The sequence below is a fragment of the Strongylocentrotus purpuratus genome, unplaced genomic scaffold (assembly GCF_000002235.5).
Source record: "Strongylocentrotus purpuratus isolate Spur 01 unplaced genomic scaffold, Spur_5.0 spur5_scaffold_15, whole genome shotgun sequence".
NCBI lineage: Eukaryota > Metazoa > Echinodermata > Echinoidea > Camarodonta > Strongylocentrotidae > Strongylocentrotus > Strongylocentrotus purpuratus.
The window spans coordinates 26,234,631-26,252,119 of NW_022145600.1; the positions used below are offsets into that span (position 1 = coordinate 26,234,631).

The 17,489-nt window shown below is 37.8% G+C and overlaps 2 protein-coding genes across 3 annotated transcripts in view; both read right to left on the reverse strand.

Annotated features, from left to right (window-relative positions):
* Positions 1 to 996: 996 nt before the first annotated feature.
* Positions 997 to 8,552, reverse strand: LOC115924115 (protease-associated domain-containing protein 1-like). Its single transcript, XM_030985911.1, has 5 exons — positions 8,413 to 8,552; positions 7,265 to 7,365; positions 6,072 to 6,181; positions 5,259 to 5,426; positions 997 to 3,571 (listed from the first exon to the last, which is right to left on the reverse strand). The coding sequence occupies exons 1-5, from the start codon at positions 8,486 to 8,488 to the stop codon at positions 3,454 to 3,456; spliced, it is 573 nt and encodes a 190-aa protein (XP_030841771.1). The 5' UTR covers positions 8,489 to 8,552; the 3' UTR covers positions 997 to 3,453.
* Positions 8,553 to 13,365: 4,813 nt separating this feature from the next.
* LOC105442316 (slit homolog 1 protein) overlaps positions 13,366 to 17,489 on the reverse strand; it is an 84,628-nt gene continuing 80,504 nt past the window's right edge. For both annotated transcript variants that reach the window (XM_030985913.1, XM_030985912.1), the window contains one exon: positions 13,366 to 17,178. In XM_030985913.1, coding sequence (XP_030841773.1) covers positions 16,949 to 17,178 — 230 coding nt within the window. In that variant the 3' untranslated portion in view covers positions 13,366 to 16,948. The remainder of the gene's footprint in view (positions 17,179 to 17,489) is intronic.

Below are 17,489 nucleotides of genomic sequence, written 5' to 3' on the forward strand. Positions count from 1 at the left end.
GTCACTTTATAATATTCAGAGACAGTGTCATAAATGCACAGTATGTACCTTATAATTCTCTTTCCTTGTATATCATTATAACGTGTAAATGACAAATTATGAACGCAGTTAGAAAAGGCCCATCCGCATTTCTCTGCCAGTAGTCCCTTTTTTTCTTCCTCATTTCGGCAATTACTGCAGTCATGTCTTCCTCCCACCCCCCCCCCCCCCAACGTCTTTTGTTCCATCTGGATCTCTTCTGCATCTCTTTTTTCATTTCTATCTTCCCTCCATTCTCCCGCCTTCCCTCTCTAGCCCCCCCCCCCCCACATTCTCTCTCTCTCTCCCCCCCTCTCTCTCTCTCTCTCTCTCTCTCTCTCTTCCCTCTTTCCCGCACGTTTCCCCATCACATACGCCTTCACCTGTTTTTTTCCGCCTGATTGATCCTGTCTGCGCTCTTCGTCACACATTATAATCACACGTCAAATATCTAGCTTACTGGCACTTCATCCAATACCAAGAAAGTATCACCATTGGCAGTATATTCCAGAATCCAATGATAAAGTGGTAGATCCAGGGGGGTTACCTAATGTACATACATCTTTTTTTTCTATAAGTGGCACAACATTTTGTTTGTGTGCCAAAACATTGGACCAGGCAAAATTATGCCGTTTTCATCTGTTTTTTTTTTTGTTTCTTTGTTTTTTTGTGTTTTTGTTTGTTTGTTGTGTATTGATTTTGTTGCTGTAGGCAAAATATTTAGGAATTTTGTCCCCACTCTCCCACCCGGAAGAGAACCCCGGATACGCCCATGATGCAATTGTTTCAGAATCCTAATGGACCGACCATCAAATTCATTTAAAAAATATACCATGAAAGTCTCACAACACAAACACTGAGTCTTAGCATGGCCCTAGCTAGATCCATGGTCCGAGTCTCCCATATACCGTCAGAGATGAAATGGCTACGGACAATCATAAACTTTCACCCTGCACAACATTGCACTGGAACACTTTGTTTAAAAATCAAAATGTCATGGCACTTTATTGAAGTAGCATTTTATTGCAGTATCATATCATTGAACTCTTTCTAAAAAGTCAAAGAATGTGAGGATTATTTCAAAATTGAAGAAGAAGTTTAACATACAAATAGCATTCATGTTGGGAAACAATGATGTTTTTAAGTACTTTTGAATTAGAAAAATGGAACAAGAAAATACAAGATGAATTACTTTAAACTCTTTTTTTTTCCATCTACCTGAGTAATTGTTTAACAGAACAAAACAATTAATAAACTTCTGTAATTCTTTTGCAACCGCTGCATAATTATAAAATAAAATGACACATGAGCTGGTAAAATTGTATGCAATTACCATACATAAGCTTTAAACCATTTTAACAAAGTAATAAGATTTCCATTAACAAACCACATGAAATTTGAAAACTTACTTGAGACAAACTTTCTAACAGGCCTGAATAACAAACAAAACTGAAGCTGAATTTATGACACTTACGTAAATTCAAACATTTATTTTCCTATTAAATCCAACTTAAATAAAAGAACCATTGTATCTCAAACACACTTTTGAAAACTGGAAGACATTGGATCGATATAATCTATGCAATATTCACATAGAACTCACAGAAAAGAATCCTTTTCAAGTATGAAATCAACCTTTTATTTTGTACAAATTTCACCGATATACAAATAGAATAGAATTTAAACCCCATATTCCTGTTGTTGAACTGCAGACGACAAAGAAATACTGAAAGTAAAATTTAAATAAAATGGAATATAAAGATATTGATTTATATCACAAATGAACAAATGGAACAAATATATTCAACATTTGTAAAATTATGGAAGAATGAAGAAAGAAAAACATAAGCGTGAAATGTTTACTTTAAATGAGCAATTCATCTGCGTAAAAGGTAAAGAATAGAAAAGATTAATGCACATGAAGCAGAACAAAATAAAGCAAAACTTATTCTATCATGTATTACAAGCAGTTATAATGTAGGAAATGTGCACCAAAAATATATCTACCCCTTAACCAATTCTTTATTCCTTTATTTTTCACACTTCATTTCGTCTCTAATATGCAGTCATCCTAATCATATTGCTTTAATATTCAAGGCACATGAACAATCCACAGCCGAGTTGAGGGTGGATGAAAAGATTGAGGTTGTTTTAAAATACATATCCTCATTCTGGCTCAAATTCCCAACATAAGTGCAATAACATAAACATTTAATCATTCTTCAAAATGTCTATTAATGTAGGCTGGTAAACTTAACAAATCAAACAATCTACAACATTTCAGAAAGACAGGATGTTCAAAGAGACAAACAACACAGCCCCCCCCCCCCTAACAACCACCACCACCAATTCAGGGGAGGGGGGCGGGGCTCAGCCCCTATTTATCAATTTTTGGTTACCCTCTGTGCCACAGGCCAAGTGACGACCTATAATTTACATACTTTTTACAGAGAACATTAAATTTTGAGGGTTTTCAAAGCTCAGTGATAATTGAGATTGAGCACAGGCTCAGCAATTATCACTCAGAACAATTCTTTACTGATAAGATAATCTTTACTGACAAGATAATCTTTACTCTTTAACAGAAAAACTAAATCTTTACAGAGAAGTATGTTTAAACGATGAGAATTAATGGAGAGTCTTTTCCCTCCATTCCCCCCCCCCTTTTTTTTTTGGGGGGGGGGTTTACATTGAGAGATTTATGAACTCCTATACAAAATCCATTCCAATATGATATTGCACTTATTCAGCTGACATAAAGAGATTGTAATAATCAACGCTGAAAATGTATTTTATAATGTAGCACTTGGGACGACAATCAATTTCAAGGGATTTATCTTTTAGTTTTATAAGGTCATCTTCTATTTTTTTGTTATTTACAATCTCTTCTACATGTATTACAGAATTAACTATTGATGCCTTTCGAGATACAGACGGTGAAATGGATTATGCAAAGAAGGCCTGATATTTAGTCTTTCAGATGATTTCTAAAGGTATTTTCAGTTTGTTTTGTTTTGCTTTGCAAACATATTCAATGTCTGACTAACAACTGTTACATTGGCCTTTACAGGACACCATAAAATAAAGATGGAGACACAACCTTAAGGAGCCAGGTAAAAAGAGTGCAACAACCCACATGAAATGAAACATTTAACACATATCACCCTGTATGGGCAGTCTACGAAAATTAAAAATTAAAGCAGAACATATTTGGAAGCATTTCATCTTGCATAATTTCTTCTGATCTCTATTCACACAACTTTGTATGAGTTACAAGGTCAAAGGTCACTTTTCTGGTGAACTACTCTTACAGAGACATAGCCATCTTCCAATACTTCAACTAGATAAGAAAAAGTTCACATATAATTTCTACATAAAGAATCTCTGAGGTTGAAACATGAAAGCCCATTTTTGGAAGCAATCGGATCTGTTTTGTTACCAGAGCGTCCACGGAGGCCTGTGAAGGTGTGAGTATGGAATGCCGGTTGTGTTGACTGGAATGGCTATCTCAATGGGACCCTTGTGTTCCATGAGGTAATGTTCAAGCATATTTCTGCATTGGGTGAAAGATTATCATATTGAATAAATTATAATCATATTTAAAGGTAATGAAAAGTTTTGAGAAATTTTGAAAATTGGATGGATAGTACAAGCTAAAGTTATATCAATCTTGAGAGGGAGCTGTACAACATAAAGAATTCATTATTTACAATTTCATCACTTCAGACTCAACCGCGGCAATGATCATTGAATATTGTAAAATTGCATATACATGTAGCTTCCAATAAGGTCATTTGACCCAAATTCATGCCCCCAAACCAAAACTTTGTATTAACTTTTAGCCTCCTCCACACATGAAACACCACCTCAAAAAAAGAGGGAAATGTTGAGGCAAAATGGAAATAACATGACCACAGCTCGCTTAACATTCTTGTAAATTATACAACTAAGGCAAGCTAGAATGCATGGAAGCCCATCTTTTACATGTCTAATTCCTTTGATCTACACATAAATTTTCCCAGCTTACAGTGACAGTGACACTCATTTAGTTCTTCCCATGGGTAGAGAATATATTTTGAATATGAAACAACTTCTCGGTTTAAAAGTTTCCCTGGATACTCTTGTACAGGATCATGAATGAAGAAGTGTGAATCGAGGCTGACACATACATTCAGATCAACAACAAAGTGGTAAGAGCAACTAGAGGGAACAGCAAATATATCCGGAGGGTACTGATAAAAGAAAGATGTGTACAAGTACTCATTCTTCCACAGGAGAGCAGCAGAATGGAACCTACTCAAGGAGGAAACAGTTATGTCTACCTCCAGTGTAGTCTTCAAGCAGAAATCTCAAATGTGTAACATCTCTCCTGCGGTCCTGCTATAGCACATACACAACCATACTAATCAAAACATTAGTTAAGTACAGTACATCCTAAGTATACCGACGCAAACAAAACAGAAACAGGATAAGAGAGCCAACTGTAACAACAATGTGATTAATCGTTACTTTGTACATAAGGGATAGGGGACGGCAAACTTCCGCTTGATTAGAGGACTTGCAATCGATGTTGATCGATCTTTAGTATAAATATGTAAATATACTGGTGAATATCCATAATAAATAGACCATTTTCGGAATGTATATATGTTTAGCTAGCAATGGGCTATTACATTCACCTGTTACATATCATCGTACCTCCATAGTCAGAATGCAAATTGCATTGGTGCTAGGTCGGACAAACATTAAACAACAGGCGCTGACACCAGGTAATGTACATGCGGTTCCATGCTGACTATTGAAATATAATAATTCATATAAAAAGATATTCCTAACGAGCCACCTAAAAAAGACAGACATTGAAAGTGTTTACATTACAAAATCATGAATGTAGCTCATGCTGCAATGATAATTATAAACCTTTAGGTCAGTCAGGAACCCCACAACTTTTACAAGATATTTATGATTGGAAATTGAAACCAAATCTTGTGTTTTCTTAACAGTTTTCATACCACTACAGTCTATTGGAGAATACGAGTACGGTAAAAACCGGTCACTCAAAGATTTTTACTTTTTGAGGCACTTTTTTATCATTTTGAAGCGCAATTTTTTTAGGGCTTCAATATTACACCATACCACAGACACTGATAACACGTAGGGCAGTGCATCTCAGATTTAACATTGTTGAACAATGCCTTTAAAGCTTGATTTAACGTGTTTGACTACCCGTATAAACTTACCCATCTCTTCCCTGCATGAAAGCCACAGGAATACTCGTAGACCGTTTTGTATCATCGTCAATCATGTCGATGAATCTGTAATCATTTTTCTCATCAGAATCAAAGATAATCAGCATCAATGCACCAGCTCTGTCGGCGACAATACTTTTGGATAAAAATGAGCACTCCCTGCAAGAAAAGGGGAAAATGAATTTTATTTAGTAACCATGGAAACCAATGTATTAAGACAAGAAGTACTAGATCCCTAAAATGTTTAAGGATGATGCTGCAAAAATTTGCTTAAGGATTACAAAATTGCTATAAATGATAAATTAACAGGACCAAAATACCACATGGAGGACTAATTCAAAGCCTGAAATTCAACTTTCGGTCATCGAATGATTCGTTTCAATTTGAATAAATCTGAGTAACTTTTTTCTTTAAATGAATAAGATATTTATAATTGAAAATGATTTACCAGTCAGAGTGATCAAAACTACACTTCAGAAGTATTTTTGTGATAAATAATTGAATAACATATAGAGATACAAACTTTGCAACTTAATGCACTCTTGCAAACATAACATTTCAAAGAAGAATAATATATAAGAGAAAGGTAGGCTTCTTCATGACCAGGAAATGCAAGAAGAATGGGACAATTAGGAGGAAAATTTATCATAAGAGATAAGTTGGCTAATATGTCACTGTAATTGTCTACTCTTTAGTAGTTTGGTAACATTGACTGCATGCATGAGAACACTATGGTAAATAACTTTTAAATGCACGGAATCTCCAAAACCAGTGAATAAATGGTACATGTTAAGAAGAGCTTACCCTCGTTTTACAAGAGCGACAGCTCCTCTGGTTTCCTCTGCATTCTGGATCTCTCCACACGCTTCTATAGGATCAGCAGCAACCAGCTGAATTCCATTGTAGAAGAAATTCTAGAGCGAAAAATACCATGTTTGCAATATATTAGCAACAGTAAAATTGACCCATTGCCTACAATACACGTTGATATCTCATGGTGGAAGCGTCATGGTCCCGGCCCCCCCACTCAGTGTTATTTAGGGTACGCATATGCGTGTTCCAACCGACCCCCCCTTTTCAGCAAAAGTCCGGTGTGTAAAGTCAATACGGCTCGACCTTTTTCTTTTGTATACGAGCCTTTTTCAGCATCCCCCCCTTTTTAGCAAAAGTCCGGTGTGTAAAGTCAATACGGCTCGACCTTTTTCTTTTGTTACGAAAAGGACATTTTGGCAACACGCATGCGGTCATTTTGAAACCTGAGTGGGGGGGCCGGGGTCATGGTGCAATGGTTCTGACTCTCGTCTTTCAATCGTAAGGTCGTGAGTCCGAATCTTACTCCAGGACATTGATTTCGTTCAGCAAGAAATTCATCTACATTGTGCTGCACTCCACCCAGGTGAAGTACCTGGTAGGAATTTATTCCTTGAAACGCAGAGCCCGTGACAGCTGCTCTCCTAAAGCCAGGGTAATTATGCCGCATTATTGTAGAGCGCTTAGAGACTTCTGATAAAGTAAGTGTTAGGCACTTTATATAAGTACATATAATTATTAAATATTATTACTGATGTTTGAGCATCATGTCACGTGTTATGTATTAAATAACACGTAGGGTCATATTCTACTCAAATTTAAATTTGACGCTGGGCTTAAAGTGTACCAATCACTGTCAAATACAATTTGCCACAGTTACTATACACCTAAAATATAGAAAGTCAAAATCAAAAGACTTATCCCAACATTTATGGGCCAACGTATAAGGAGTATGAAGAAAATAAAGACTAAAATACATTCTGCTAAACATGGTAAAAAGTACTATGATTGTAGACTTGTCACATCAAATCATTTTTGTTGTATACATGTTTGAAAACTAGATGGCACCATAAGATGCATATATAGACCATACTTTTCATTCAATCATAACGATGCTTAATGATGATCTGGTTTTGTAAATATTTTCTTCCTCTCACTGTTTCTTTGTATATAATGCAGGTACTTACAAATATTCCTCCAAAGTTCTTGGCAGGCCTGATGGTGAAATCATAAGCAATGTGGCTTGGTTTCAGCACCCTAAATACCAAATTTTCATTCACTCCGTGTCCTGAAAATTAATTGAAAGAGGTCAAGACAATGAAGTAAAAAAAAAAAAAGTACATGTAGATTTTAGCTGTGTTTACAAAATAGAAATCTAGACCCCTATCTGATTAAATTAAAGCTACATGTATGTTACAAAGTTATAAAAAAAGTCAAATTTCTGCTGGCTCAATGCATCCATCAATCTACATGTACATCTATTGCCAATGGGCAATGATTATCTCGAATTGAGATAAATTAAAAACACATATCAATCACTACATTCGTCTTGCAATAAATATTAAATTACTTTACGATAATAGCAATTATTTCAGTGGGCAAAAGCGCACGCACCGAGTCCATTGAATTTAGGGAAATCTCTGCTGCATGCGCCTTTTTACACTACTCGCTATAGTTATAAAGTAGGGATCAAATTGGCAACACTAAATCAGCGATTTTTCGCGTATACTGCATGTATTCACATGATGTAGGCCTACATGTATGTTGCGTTTGCGGCAGAAGTGAGAACCACCATCGCGAACTCTCACCACAGGCAAAAGTCAGCATTTTCATAATGTAAATTGCATGTTACTGCGTTATAAGCCGTTAGCTCATTATCATCAGGAACATGTGGAAGGTAAGCAAAGCAGTATTAGAGCTACTCGAGTAAAAAATGTCCACAGTTTGGGTTAAATTCGACCCATTTAACGTTAGACATTTTAGTCTAGGCTAGTCTAATAAATATTCATTTTAAAGTTATTTGTATGAGAAAAAGAGGCATTCAATGTACACTTTCAAAATAGCTTTGGCCCTTATATTACCTCGTTAACCATGCCATCCTACTTCTACTAGTTCTGGCCCTCAGCCACTCCTACAATGCATGAAGTCTAACCGGACTAGAGCAGAGTTTAGAGGCTCACGCTCCGTGTTCGCTCCCCTGCCCTACCGGTCAACACTGCGTAAGGTATAGGCAGTCCCATATGCTTAAAATGATGTTTCTAGACCGATTTTAGATTTCGGACAATCTCAAGTTGATAATATTACGACATGCCGTAAATAAAGAATTCAAACTTACCAAAAACTCTGCCTGTCAAATTTAAACACCAAAATATTACACAAATAACTTTCCAATCCGCTGGAAATGCCCTCATCTTCACTGTTCTTAACTCAAAAAATACAAAAGTTCACACAGTCACAGAGGTTCAAATCGCAGCAACCAGATACTCGATATCGATATTTTGGGAAAGAAATTTCCAGAATAAGAAATATGCAGCCCTTGTGACGTGTATAAGAATGCAGACGAAAAGAGAAAGAGAGGAGAGTTAGAGAGAAGAAATTAAAGACCAATGCACGGCTATACACATAATGTTTTCTTTATATGATTTTATTTTAGGGGTGCATGGGGATCGACTTATCATTCTATGTTTATTTCTTTGTTTTTCTGTTTGTTTATGTTGTTCATTTGTTTTGAGAGTGGGGGGGGGGGAGGGGTACGTGGGGGGGGGGGGGGGGGGGGGGGGGGGGGGGACTATATAATCAGTTTTCTGAATATATTTTTTAATATCATGGGCCTCATTTTTAGTTTTTGTTTATGGTATATCTTGTCAAGTATGTTGAATGCCTTTTATCATGAAACTATTCTTACGTGAATATATAAACAAAGCAACCGTTGATGTATATATAGAAGACCGTGAGGCGCGGATCCAGGATTTCTTAGGGGGGGGGGGGGGCCCAAATTTGAAATTATGCGAGCCAAATATTGGTACGTAATGGTGACCAACAGTGACGTAATGCGGGGGGGGGGGTCGGTGCCGGGAGGGGCGAGTTTTCCCCACCCTCCTCCACGAAACGCGGAAGCTTTGACGTTTCATTAAATTATTAGAGAAAGAAGACGATTCGTTGTAGAGTTCTCGAATCTTAATCCTTGTCTAAATTCAGTCTCCCCCTCCTCCCCCTCCTGCGCGAAGCGCGGAAGCTTTGACGTTTCATTAAACTATTAAAGAAAGAAGACGATTCGTTGTACCGTTCTCGACTCTTAATCCTCGTCTGAATTTAGTTTTTCCCCCGTTCCACGCGAATTTTACGTTTTATTAAATTATTAGAGAAAGAAGACGATTCATTGGAGAGTTCTCGACTCTTAATCCTTGTCTAAATTCAGTCCCCCCCCCCCCCTCCTCCCCCTCCTGCGCGAAGCGCGGAAGCTCTGACGTTTCATTAAACTATTAAAGAAAGAAGACGATTCGTTGTACCGTTCTCGACTCTTAATCCTCGTCTGAATTTAGTTTTTCCCCTTCCGCGCGAATTTTACGTTTTATTAAATTATTAGAGAAAGACGATTCATTGGAGAGTTCTCGACTCTTAATCCTTGTCTAAATTCAGCCCCCCTCTCCCTCCTGCGCGAAGCGCGCAAGCTTCGACGTTTCATTAAACTATTAAAGAAAGAAAACGATTCGTTGTACCGTTCTCGACTCTCAATCCTCGTCTGAATTTAGTTTTTCCCCTTCCGCGCGAACCGCGGAAAATTTTACGTTTTATTAAATTATTAGAGAAAGAAGACGATTTGTTGTAAAGTTCTTGACTCTTCATCCTCGTCTGAATTCAGGTTCCCCCTTCCCGAGCGAAGCGCGGAAGCTTTGACGTTTCATTAAACTATTAAAGAAAGAATACGATTCGTTGTAGAGTTCTCGACTCTTAATCCTCGTCTGAATTCAGCCCCCCCCTCCCGCGGAAGCTTTTCATTAAATCATTACAGAAAGAAGACGATTAGTTGTACCGTTCTCGACTCTTAATCCTCGTCCGAATTCAGGTCCCCCCCCCCCTCCCGAGCCAAGCGCGGAAGCTTTTACGTTTCATTAAATCATTAGAGAAAGAAGACGATTCGTTGTACCGTTCTCGATTCTTAATCCTTGTCTGAATTCAGCCCTCCCCCCCCCCTCCCCTCCTGCGCGAAGCTTTGACGTTTCATTAAATTATTAGAGAAAGAAGACGATGCGTTGTCCTCTTCCGATTTGGGGGGACCGCCCCCCCCCCCCCCCCCCCCCCTGGCTACGCGCCTGCGGTCAGATAAACACATTTTGATAACTTGTCCGGCCCCGGTTTAGGCGTTTAATTAAGGTCAGATGATCATTTTTTTTTTTAATACCTATTATTTTGTGAAACTGGCAGGTCACTATTTGGGGAGCGGATCCCCCCCCCCCCCCCCAAAGAGGGGTTTTAGGCATTAAATTACCGTCAGATGAGCATCTAAGGGCCCGTCGTAGCACCCTAGGTGGAATCCAGGGGGCAGAACCCCCGGAAGCTTAGGGGTTTTAGGCATTTAATCACGGTCAGATGAGCATATTTTGATGCCTCATTTTTTAACACTGGCAGTTAACTATTCTTTCTTTCTTGATCTCATTCTATTTTTTTTCTCTTTAATATACTTTTTCAAATAAAGTGGGGGGGGGGGGGAGGGAGCTCGAGGCTCCCGATCCCTGCCGTACCTCGGGTTCTGACATGTAGGAATCTCAAGAATCATATTTCGTGCCTGGCTGCCGTGTAAATTTAGGAATTTGTCATTTTCCAACAAACACATATACAAACGTTTAATTTACTGGAAAATGAGGACAAATCTGGGAAATTATGTCATTTCAGCATTATTTGTAATCCACCGTTGTGGAATTAGAAATAAACCACGTTTGAATTTGATTTCTCCAAAGCACCCCCCCCCCTATTAGTACGCCAGTATCTCCTCTTTTCCTTTATTCTTTCCCTTTCCTTCCTTCTCTCCTATTTTTTTTATTGGGGGGGGGGGGGGGGGTCAACAGCCTGGGAGGCAAGGCCCTTTCGAACCCCCCCCCCCCCGATTTCCTTCTTCCCCCTTTTCTTTTCTTCTTCTTCTTCTTCTTTCTTTCCCTTTCTCTCCTCTTTCCCTTTCCCTTCTTTTCCTTTCTTCTCTCTCTTTTTTTTTTTGCGGGGGGGGGGGGGGGGGCCAAGGCCCGCTCGGCCCCCCCCCCCCTGGATCCGCGCCTGTAGAAGACTATAGAATTGATATAGAAAAGGCTACTTTGTAAGATGAAAATGGAATACGAAACATTGACTTTTTCTTTTGGGATTGCTCTCATTACTTCACTAGATTTTGTCCTATTCCCACAATCTCAATCTTTTTTCTTCCTCCTTTCCCTTACTCTCTCTAATGTCACGGCTCCCCGGCCTGCTCTTCTTCTCTCACGAATATCCCACTTTTTTTTATCATTCTGGTGTTTTTTTTAAAAGTTACTCGATGATCTTCGTTTTCTCTTTAAGCTGCTCTCTCTCTCTCTCTCTCTCTCTCTCTCTCTCTCTCTTCCTTCCTTTTCTCGAGAATACCAATCGAAGAGATGAGATGGATCGAGGGGCCGGGTGGGAGACTTGAAGAGGGAGATCGAGAGAGAGGCTGGAGAGAGAGAGAGAGAGAGGCTGGAGAGAGAGAGAGAGAGAGAGAGAGAGAGAGACTAGGAAAAGGAGAGAGTGAGAGAGAGATGGGGTTGAGGAATTCTCTCTCTCTCTCTCTCTCTCTCTCTCTCTCTCTCTCTCTCTCCCTCCCTCCTCTCTCTATCTCCCTATCTCCCTCCCTCCCTCCCTCCCTCCCCCTCCCTCGATTTCTCTTCATCGTTCGTTCTTTCCGCTTATGTCAGTATCTTTCACAAATCCTTTCACATGAACAGAACATCTCTCTGACCCTCTCCCGTACACCCCTCCCATAAGTTTTACTTTTATGTAGATGGAGGCTCCAACATGTCCACTCTGACCAAAATTCCTCCTGTATCTATTATCAGGGGCGGCGGAGTGTCTTTCAAAGTGGGGTGCATCAACTAAAAAAGACACTTTATTGAGAAAAAAGGTGGTACCTACAAAGGGTAACCTCAAAGCAGGAAAAACATGTAGACATTGGTATACTATAATACCTTACATTGTGTGGTCTTCAACATGTTCTCTTTGCGTGATCCAAGATACTGCTTCAGCGCCATACTTTGCGGTTGTGTGCAATTGTCTGAATATTCATTTGCGAGAGAGCGAGGCGTCTTATTCCAAAGGAAAAGGGGCAACTATCAGATATGGTTAGGGTCAATTGGAGGTGGAAAGGGGCATTTTTATGAGGGGAAGGGGCACTTATTGCAAAAGGAAAATTGGCACTTCTGAGAAATGACAAGGAAACTTATTAGAAAGTAAAAGGGACATTTACCAAAGGTGAAAAGGGGCGCTTCTCAGAACCAAAAAGGGGCAATCATAAGAGGTAAAAACAGAGCACTAATAACAACAAAGGGAAAGGGGCACTGGTAAGAAGGGGGATGGGAAATCATTCTTAAGGAAAAGGGTTATTTGTAAAAGTAAAAGGGGCACTTATCCTATATAAAAAGGGGAACTTTTGAGGTACTTGAAAAAGTTGTGGTACTGTTCTCCCCTGCCCCTCCCCCTGAGATGCACAGCCTTTGTCTATCATGGCTATACTGAACTCTAGCTTGATCATTTCAATTTTAACTTTTCTGTAATACTCTCACCATTCTACCTCTTTGCAGACAAATGTATAAGAAAAGCCTGTTTACTTCTATGTTCATGCTGCAAAAGGAAACTTAACCCAAACCACACAAAAAGCTCAAATCCACTTTCATTGAAGAACCAATTTACTCAGTAACCCATTGTCTAATGGAACCAGGTTGTTCCTATATTAAACCCAATGTAAGGATTCAGTAGCAAATGGGTTACTATACAGCAACAACATACCAGTTGCTGGCAAAGTGATTGAGAAATGTAGGGAGACTGAGAAAGAATAGACGGAGAGGGAGAGGGAGAGAGAGAGAGAAAGAGGGGAATTGAATGAAAGTATAAGAGAAAAATATTGAGAGGGAAAGTGAGAAAAAGAGAGATGTATCGCAAGACAGATAGAGATCGAGAGAGAGAGAAAGAGGAAGGAAAGTAAAAAGATGGAAACTAAACCACATTCACTCTGTATGTCTCTTAGAAACATACATAAGTTCAAACAAGAAAGATAAAACAAGGCAAACAAACGTTTCAGTTTACATTAGTTTGTTTTAATAGTCTTCATGATTGTGGTAATAGCTAGCAGCATACTATTAACAAGCATAGAGTACAGGTACAAAGTTAAAAATTCATAAAACCGGACCTTTAGGGGTGAAAATATCAATGAGCGAATGTTTCAGTACCAGTAAAAGTACAACCACAAAAAAAATAGATTTTGGATTTTGAGATGCAACATGATAGAAGGAGCATAATCATTTAATGATAATGGTAAGGGGTATCCGAACAACTTATCCACAAAATAATTATGTCACAAAACTCACTGGCATGATGTACAATGATAATAGTAATAATGACATCGATAATAGTGATAAAAAGGACATGGACTTTGAAAAATTGTATTAAATCAAGATTTATTTCATCCACAATGAACCAATATGCTATATACATACAAATATTAAAATAAACCCATTTGTTAATAATGCAAAATGACGAGTATAAACAGAGCTTTGTACTTTTCAAAAAAATCTAAAAGGTTGCATATGAAATTGATAAATAAGTAGAATATAAAACTGATATACAAACAAAACAATGACACACAAAAATAGAGTGGTCATATACTCACGCAAAGTGGACTTAGAAATCTTATAGAAAGTATAAAGACAATTCACATCCATGTAAATCAAACTAAATGGGGAATTTTGGCAATTAGAATATACTGGAAAAGTCTTAACTTCTTATGAAATGGATAGAAAAAAATACACTCTAGAAGAACAACAAATCTTTCAGGTAGTTTGGCAATTCTCTAGAACAAAATAGTTTGGCCACATGTTATGCCTTTTTAGTAGCATAAATTTACCAATACAATACATGTATTAGAGATGGCATGAAAGAGAAAATTCAAAATGATTCATCACATGGTGAAGTGCTATATCTTCACCATTATGTCTTATGTATAACAATTACAGACAAACAAACCCTAAATAGAATTTAATTGATTCAAACCACTTTTTGGTGAATATGTCTTGAATAAAATGAGAGAAACAAATTATTTTGAAAAGTTAGAAGAAGATCAGAATTTCACCTGATTTTCAGGGGTATATATGTTTTTTATTAACAAATTATACTTTGTCTATGTCATAAGTAAGAACATTATATTTGAAAGTTCTTCAAAACTGTCTACTGGGCCATTTTGAAATCATTCAACTTTGGTCAAAAACAATGTTATAATTTTAAAAGTAAATAGTCTGAACTAATAGCCAGTATTGGTCTGATTAATAATGCAAATTAGGGGGTTTCACTTAAATTTGAAACTTGTCAAAAACATTTACTATGATGTTAACCAATTGAATACAATTTGATAGTTTTATTTTGGTATACAGCACTCACTTTCTGTCGACTCACTCCCTGGAAAGCAAGGGCATTGTCATCATCACTTACATCTAATCGTGTGTTAAATGATTAAATATTTACATGATAAATACATAAAAATCAGAATCATATCAACAATTGAAATGCATACAAGTAGAATCTTTTCTTCAAAATGCCCTCGCCACATTTTGTTTATTTTTTCTAATTTAATAAACCAATCCTGTTATCACTTTCAAGCAGTACATCACCAGTATCATCTTACACTAATACATTCTATCATCAAAATGTAATATAAGCAATAAACATATTAGCACAGGTGTGTTTTTGAATAGATTTTATTAATTAAATCAATTTTGGGTAAGCCTTTACGAATGACAGGGGTGAATTGTCCTAGCACTTTGCCTGTTGCATTAAACAAATCAGCAATGTATTTCACTTTCATTTCCTGAAAAGGCCAACATTCGGAGATTTTTTACAATTCAAATTAGTGTGAAAACCTTTTAGGATTAAAACCGTGATATCACATATGTACCGACAAAGTGAGGACTACATATTCATACATGTTTGTGTATCCTGCATTAGCTCCTACCCATTAAGTTTGTGCACATATTTGAAAATCTATCTTCTCAACAAATCCTCTTTATTTTTTATGAAACCGTTAATTACTACTATGGTAAAGTTGTGCAAGCAATAAATTCTTTTCATGATTTTCATAATATGATTTCACTAAAACTTCAATACAATTAATGTCCCTAGTAGACAGGGATTCAAAATCGACAAACATTCAACAATTTTACACTAATTTGTGAACCTATCATTAGATTTTGCATATCTTTTTCAAAATTCACATAATTTTTCCTGACAATGCAAAAATATATCTTAAAACAAAAATATTACTCGAAGTTGCTCAAGTGGCACATATAGAATTTACAACTGGTATACATATTCATATTCACATTATTAAACGTTAGCATATTGTTTAATTTTTCGACTATTTCAAATATTAGATACTTCAACTTATGTGCAATTTTAACGAATAACGTTTAATAATTCTTGTTTCAGGCCAATCATCTTTTATGACAGGTAACTTTGATGAGCACATTGAATTATCAATTTTCACAAATAAAAGAGTTGTAAGTAACAATGTAAAAACGGTCCCTGGCAGTGCGGAGAATTCCCTAAAAATACTTGATTCACAAGTAAATAATCATGGCTGTAAATATATACAGACACGAGGCAATCAACAACACAACGACTTTGTGCTCGACGTCACAAAAGCCAAGCTACACTTTATGTACAAAGTAACATTCTAGATAAATATACAAATATGCGGTGACACCATTCAATTTTTTTGTTTGATATACATGTACAATTATTTCACCTTTCTATATATACCCGCTTGGCCCCTAATACTTCATAAACCCTTGCCACACATAGTGCAACAATGGTACTAGTAAATTGTGTACTTCAGCGCTGTTTACGAGGAGAAACCGTTCCAAACTCCACACCAAAAGCACATATTTCCATTTCGCTTACATGGTACAGAGAAGTTATCAAGTGCACACCTCAGTATCGCAATTCAGTGAAATGAACAATCTGGTCAAACATGTGTATACTTTCTTGTGCTTGTGTAACATTTAGTATAGTGTACAAATTTGCACAATTCTCAAATTAGACTTCAGGGCCTTAATAACGGATAAAAACACATATGTTACGAGAGTATTTAGAACAAATTAAGGAGTAAAGGTTTTATCCAGAATTAATGAGTGCAATAATGCTGTAGTAGTCCTTCAGAAACACTGGCTCTCCGAGGGATCAGTATCAATAGATGAATTGTGTCTCTCCTCGGTAACAGTGAAAACAATACCCATGCATATAGTGTGTACAAATAATTATAATACAATATATATTGGCAATTCATTGGGTACTAGTGTCCTCCTCGATCATCAGCTCCAAGCCCCTTGTACAACTTTTCCAGTATTCCGTGAATTCCACTCCTCGAGCATCACCACAGTGGATGCCAATTTGCTTCCAATGCTAGTCCTTTCATCCTTTGCCACAAAAAGTTCCTCGGTTTGAGTCACAGGATGCCTGTCACGCAAATATATAAACAGTTCATGAGGCATTCTCACTCCAACTCTAAGTATCGTACATGAGTGACGCTAGCTGCTTATGTTAAAGGAGGAGGTGTGCGCGAGTCTAGATCGTTGTTACGTAAGGCAAGGAAGATGGCGCCCTTCCCTTTACCCTCCTTCGCAACCCTGGCACGCACAATTCCTCACTATCTTGATCTCCTGCGTGATAGTCGTGCCATCGGGGCAGTGAAGCCTCACGTTCCTCATGTGACTCCGGGCCGGCTTGCAGCACGAGAGGCCGCACTCACCGGCACACGTTGCGTTCCGGATGGGCCGTAGCGTTTGGCAACCGTCCATTTCATACGTATTGTTGACCTTGATACTTGTGCATGTTGTTTCTGTAAGGGAGAAGAAAAAGAAAGGCACATAACAATAGGATATAAAGGTGATGCAACATTTGCTCTAATGGGGACTATTAATCCTCATCACCAGGTCCCTCAGAGAAGATGTAAAGCCGTAAGTCCTCCAGTTACTTAGTTACAAGCATACAAATGCTTTCTTAGCAGTCAGGTATCACAAACAAACATCAAATAGAAAAAGATGAACAGATTTACAGGTACAAGGACCCTATTTAAAGCCTGTCTGTACTTGTTTCACCTGGGGGGGATTAGACCTCCCTGCAAGGTCACTGACAGGTGGTTATCTCATC